The sequence below is a fragment of the Haliotis cracherodii genome, unplaced genomic scaffold (assembly GCF_022045235.1).
Source record: "Haliotis cracherodii isolate W230 unplaced genomic scaffold, xgHalCrac1.p SCAF_14, whole genome shotgun sequence".
In the NCBI taxonomy this organism is placed as follows: Eukaryota; Metazoa; Mollusca; class Gastropoda; order Lepetellida; family Haliotidae; genus Haliotis; species Haliotis cracherodii.
The window spans coordinates 39,258,183-39,264,553 of record NW_027266269.1 but is presented as its reverse complement, the minus strand read 5'-3'; the positions used below and the strand labels follow the sequence as shown (position 1 = coordinate 39,264,553).

Below are 6,371 nucleotides of genomic sequence, written 5' to 3'. Positions count from 1 at the left end.
CTATAGCTGGAATATTGCAACTCCGACTCGCGGAAATATATAGAAAAACATTTCACTTTTCGGTTTGCACCATTCCACATGTCATTACATTGTCTTCAAATGTAAACTAAATTTCTAGCAAGATACATTCACATGCGTGTAAGAATAGGTCTTCAGCAACCCATGCTTATCTCCCCTCCTGAACATCCGTGAAAGAATAGGTCTTCAGCAACCCATGCTTGTCTGCCACCGTAAATATCCGGGTTAGGAAAGGTATTCAGCAATCCATGCTTGTCTCACCCCGTGAATATCTGTGTAAGAATAGATCTTAAACAACCCATGCTTGTCTCCACCCCGTGAAGATCCAACGTAGAATAGGTCTTCAGCAACTCATGCTTGTCTCCCACCGTGCAGATCCGGGGTAGAATTGGTCTTCAGCAACCCATTATCGTCTCCCCCCGTGAATATCCAGAGTAGAATAGGTTTTCAGCAACCCATGCTTGTCTTTTCCCTGTGAATATCCAGAGTAGATTAGGTCTTCAGCAACCCATGCTTGTCTCCCCCAAGAAGATCCGTGTAAGAATAGGTCTTCAGCAACCCATGCTTGTCTCCCCCCATGAAGATCCGTGTAAGAATAGGTCTTCAGCAACCCATGCTTGTCCGCCATCGTGAACATCCGTGTTAGGAAAGGTATTCAGCAACCCATGCTTGTCAGCCACCTTGAAGATCCAGGGTAGAATAGGTCTTCAGCAACCCATCCTTGTCTGTCATCGTGAAGGTCCAGGGTAGAATTGGTCCTCAACAAGCCATGCTTGTCTCCCACCGTGAAGATCCCTGTAAGAATAGGTCTTCAGCAACCCAAAGTTGTCTGCCACCGTGAAGATCCGGGTTAGAATAGGTCTTCAGCAACCCATGCTTGTTTCCCCCCGTGAAGATCCAGGGTAGAATAGGTCTTCAGCAACACATGCTTGTCTCAAACCGTTAAGATCCAGGGTAGAAAATTCTTCAGCAACCTTTGCTTCTCTCCCACCGTGAAGATCCAGGGTAGAATAGGTCTTCAGCAACCCTTGCTTGTCTCACACCTCGCTGTCTTGCTTGATACATATCATCGTATCCCATTTGTGCGGATCGATGCTCATGATATCAATCACTGGATTATCTGGTCAAGACTCGATTATTTACAACCCGCCGTCCTATAGCTGGAATATTGCTGAGTGCGGCGTTAAACAACAAACACACAAACAAACAAAACTGATCAGGTCTTACAAGAAAAAGTAAAACGTCATAACTGGGATCGGGTCTTACCATGAAAATGTAAAAGTGTTTATCATGCAAAAGCAAGTAACGTCAAAGACAATGGTCAATATTCTTGATAAGTTTCTAAGTCCGTTTCAAATTGAAAGTTTCAAATAAATATTGATTAAAACACAAGGACGAAAAAAACGTCACCTCAAATATATGTGCATGTATTTTCAACCAATGTCAAAACACATTTCAATATAGATTAAAACGTATCGGCAAAGCGCAATTTATTCATTCCTTTCACATATATGCGCAGAATGCATGTGCTGTTTGTGATAATGCCCTCATTTCTAGGAAACAGGCGTAACCCCTGGATAAATACCCGTATGCAAATCTGGTTTAAAACAAAGGTGAACTCAGGCCCATGTTGCTGAGGTAATGGGCTGTTCGAGAAGAACGATACTCGAGGTTAGTCAGCCTGTTTAGGCAGACAGGTGGAACAACAGACAGGCCTAGGAACGGTGGACCCCGAGTTACAACCCTCAGGAAGACCACCATTAACGACTGCTTCACCTTAGGAACAGATACATCACAGTGACGACATCAGGAGAACATGCCCTTGGTCATCCCATCAACAGAAAGACTGTGTCCAGACGACCTCGTCACTATGGTCTAAGAGCCTACCGACAGTTCAAGGGCATGACGTTAACGCGTGAACATCGACGTCAGAGAATGAGGTGGGCGAGGAATATCGAGCTTATTTACCGGTGGCCAGGGAAATTGAACCATACGGTGGTGGCAGTGTGATTGTCTGGGGTGGGATTTGTGGAGACATGAAGACGGATCTGGTTGTCAATGATGGCAATCTTACTGCTGCACGCTACATCAGTGAAGTGTAAACACCAGTTGTACTGCCATATCTCTCCAACTCACCCATATACACCCACATTACCAGAACATTGTTCAACCCCAACAACGTGAACCTACTTCCTTGGCCGACAAGACCTCTCAACAGGTCTCGAACATCTGTGGGATCACCTGGGACGACAGATTAGGCAACCTTAGCCACGCCATGAGACAGGAGTGGCGTTAGCTAAGGCATTACAGACAGAATGACATCTGATCCCTGACCTCGCATTTAGACGACGATCTTTCTCTGCTCAGCACCGTGTCACAGCCGGCATCAAAGCTTGGGGAGGACACGCCAGATATAGCTAACATTTTGAAAGTGGCGGTTCATTTTTATTAGTGATCGAATATTAGACAGTTAACCTTCTATTCAAAACATATCGATAAACCACTGGATTTGTCAGTGTTTATGCAACATTTTGTAAATTACCCAGTTTTAAAAAAACAAACAATGACCGTTATAAAACATAGCTTTGTTATTTTATGGCATTCAAAATAGGTGACGTTTCTCATGTCCTTGAGTTTAATATCGAGTTTGATAAGTAAAAATATTAGTTGGCCTTGACTGACAATGTAAGCCAGAGGAAGAGTGAAATTGGTGAGGGCTAACATTCTTGATTCAAAATATCGGAGTTGGTTTTGACCTTTACAACTTCAAATACGTCCAATATTGTGGTTATGCTCCCTTGGGATGTCATTTAATTTGGTCATAGTATCACTATTTCTGACTTAATCGCGATATTGTCCAATAATGTGAACGTAGATCACATCACATATCGCTGATGCTATAAACTGCCTTCAGGCAATCAGAAACGTAAAAGACATTTTTTATAAATTTATTTAACAAAGTAATCTTTAAATGAGAAGAAAATAAAAAAAACAATGCAACTCAACACAGTGTTAACATTTAACCGCTCTTGATTTATACTACTTAAAGTTTGCTAAGGATTTAGTTTTGATGATATATGTAAAAATAATATCATCCGACAAATTAACATTGTAATATCCCTGTACACAATGATTGGATTACCCCTAGAGTATCTCATGTACAGAGGCATGCAGTCATTGGCAAGATGTGAACGAGGTGCTTGAAAACGAGCGTTTATTCGTATCGTGACAGAATCTATGCACATCATTATCAGAGAGCACATCAACATTTGCTACTAGGTTTGCAACAACCGAATTCACTTATGCCCCCTCAAAGAAGTCGCTTGACAACCAAAGAATTAGGCAGATACCAGCTGCAGATACCCAGCGACATGGAACAGAGTTCCACCACACAGCAGGAAGACATCATCACTTCATGACTGCCACCACAGTCACGAATGATCTGCGGAACCCCAGTGGCTTTAACGTTTCTACTCAAACAGTGCACAATCGTCTCCGTGAGGCTGGTCTCTGTTCACTGAGGGCATGCATTCGCATGCAACTGACCCGACATCACAGACAGTGACATTTGGATTGGGCTGAAGACCACGTCAGTTGGACAGACCAAGACTGGGCTTCAGGACTTTTCACTGATGAATCGATATACTGTCTAGACTTCACAGATCCTTATGCCCGAAGGTGAGAAAGATTTCAGGATTCCAACATAGATGAACATGACAGCGATTGAGGGCACTGAGTCATGACTTAGGGTGTGATCAATAGGTCTGGAAGAACCGATATTCTTGTCCTACAGCGGAGCACGATGACATGTTTACGCAACAGGTACGACATTTTGGATGTGTACGTGAGACTGTATGCTGATGCAATCATGAATGATAACGTACAACCTCATTGTGACATGGTCCGTGATGCCAACTTAGAGCTCTCGCGATGCCCTATCCTTCTGGCAACACCACAGAAACTCGCCAGTGTTCGTACTGAAGAGTGGACCAATCTTCCCTTGGCAACCATCCAGACACTTATGGGGAGCATGAGAGTGGTTTTACGCTGCTTTGATCATTATGGCAGCAATATCACGGCGGGGACACCTGGATAGGGCTTCACACATTGTACCCATGTTGGGAATCGAACGCGGTTCTTCAGCGTGCCGAGCAAACGCTTCAACCACTAGACCACCCCAGGGAGCATGAGAAGCAGTGTAACATGGGTCGCATACACGGTACTGTACTTTTTGTTAGAATGATTGTGTTTTTCAGTTTTACACTCAATTTGACGAGTGATTTGATCTGATGTCACGTGACTTTTGTTTATTAAAAATGTCTTAATGCAATATGGCCGTTGGCTACTTCAACATATATACACAATTTGGGGCATTTACCTTTTTAAAGTAATGATGCTTAGCAAACTTGGAGTAAAATGAGGTAACCTCATATGGACGTTCTTTTTCCTGAATAGCAAAAATGGAAGATAGAGGTGACTACATAGTGTCTATATGGCAAATGTTTATCATAAGACAGCACATTTTTTTTTATATAAACCCAGCCCCAAATGGTGCTTATTTCAATCCTCATGCAAAGACTTTTTGACCAGGAATCGTCTGACGCTGTTTGCATTCTTCGAATGAGGAGCATTGCTCGATTGTACCTAGAAAAAATTGAAATGTCGACCTCAAAGGCTGGATCTGCAGGAATGTATATTAGGAATATAAACAAAAATCTGTTCTCTTGAATATATTGAGTAACGTAAACGTAAGTGACGAAAGTTATTTCAATGAATCACTGAAAATCTATCTTTTCAGATCTTCATCACACAGCGGCCTTTATCCAAATGGGTTCGAAGTAGCGATCTTGCTCTTTACCCATCGATAAGCAGTTCCAAGGTAACTAGTGTTGCCCTTTTCAACTTTCTCTCTTATCTGCTTCCGAGCTTCTTCATGTCGCATGTCTTCTCTCCTCCTGTTTTCCTCTGCAGCTGCCTCCTTTTGTTCCGCTAAGGCTTTTAGACGGCTTTCTTTTTGATGAAGTTGTCTCTCCAAGTTTTGCATTTTAAGATGCTGTCTCTGTAACATTTCTTCATAGGCAGCAGCTTCTTGCTTGAGTTTCTCCTCGAGCTGCTTCTCCCTCTTCTCTTCAAGTTTTTCCTTCTTCTCAGCTTCTCGAAGAACAGCTTCACACCTCTCATACATCTCGTTTGTGTAGCACTGGCCGCCGTTGTCACCAACCATGCTTTTTACGATGGCTATCAGGTCTTTGGCAAATTTCTCCTTCTCTGCATCCGTCCCCCTGTTGTTGACAGCAATACAGCGACGACTTACATCAAATAGAAACTTCTTCAGTGTGACTGGGCAATCACCTAGATAGTTGTCAAGGGTATCATTATCCGCTTCCAAGTCATCTTTTCCAGTAAATACAATAATCACAAATCGTTTTGATTCTTCTCCAAAGCAGCGCAGGAACGTTTCCAGTGTATTTTTGTCCTCTTCAGTGAACCTTCCTACCCTCACGATGAAAAGAATGGCGTGTATTCCAGGAGATGAGATGCCTATACATTTCATTATCTCTTCCTTTATGTCATCGTGTGATCTTACTGTGTCACAAAAACCTGGGACATCAACAAGCTGCAAGTCGTCACCAAAGCGTTGAAAGCAGTGCTGTTTACATTTCTTTGTAACAGACATTGCTCTTGCCAATGCGGTGAATATCTTCGTCACCGTTCCGGCTCCGGCTCCAGCTATTGTATTCCCTGTTTCACTTTTACCAACTCCAGTCTTTCCTACAAGTACCATTCGAATTTCCCTGTCTAAGAAGCTGGAACGCTTCCCTGTGAAAGAGAATGCAAACAGTCTTACACCCACTACTCAACGGATTATGAATTACATCATTTTGTCAGTTGAACTTCAGTCAAATGCAAATGCGGGAGATTGCCTATTTCTGTCTAAGTTTTAATTTTCAGGGTAATTATTATGTGCCATAAATATGATCACAATGTCTGTCAGTTAGATCAATTTCATAGGGAATATATTTGCATCGTTTCAAAAGAGAACAAAATACTTAATATCGGTGTCAGATAGCAAAACGACACGAGTGCTACAATTATTGCAGCAGTAAGATACTATTGACATGATTGCAAGGCTTGCTTGTTTTATTCAGTCCCGACTACCCTATTAATCAATGATAGGCAAACAGGTCCGACTCCTTGATCGATCAACTAGTTCTAATCAAAATATCAACACCAGAGATCAATAAGTCTTCCAATACAGATTCCGCATGACGTAAAAGACAGAACATCTGCCGTGACACCAGGTTTTCACCTCAAGGGTAAACATGGCTTGCCCACCCAACGAGTAGCACCTA

General features: G+C 42.5%; 1 protein-coding gene across 1 annotated transcript; it reads right to left on the bottom strand.

Moving 5' to 3' along the window:
• Nucleotides 1-3,047: 3,047 nt before the first annotated feature.
• LOC139461243 (GTPase IMAP family member 4-like) lies at nt 3,048-6,070 on the bottom strand. Its single transcript, XM_071242881.1, has one exon. It carries the CDS (start codon nt 5,801-5,803, stop codon nt 4,838-4,840), a length of 966 nt encoding a protein of 321 aa, XP_071098982.1. The 5' UTR covers nt 5,804-6,070; the 3' UTR covers nt 3,048-4,837.
• Nucleotides 6,071-6,371: the final 301 nt, after the last annotated feature.

Bases quoted from the DNA above. Each gene is read 5' to 3' on its own strand.
- LOC139461243 (XM_071242881.1), bottom strand. From the start codon at position 5,803: ATGGTACTTGTAGGAAAGACTGGAGTTGGTAAAAGTGAAACAGGGAAT.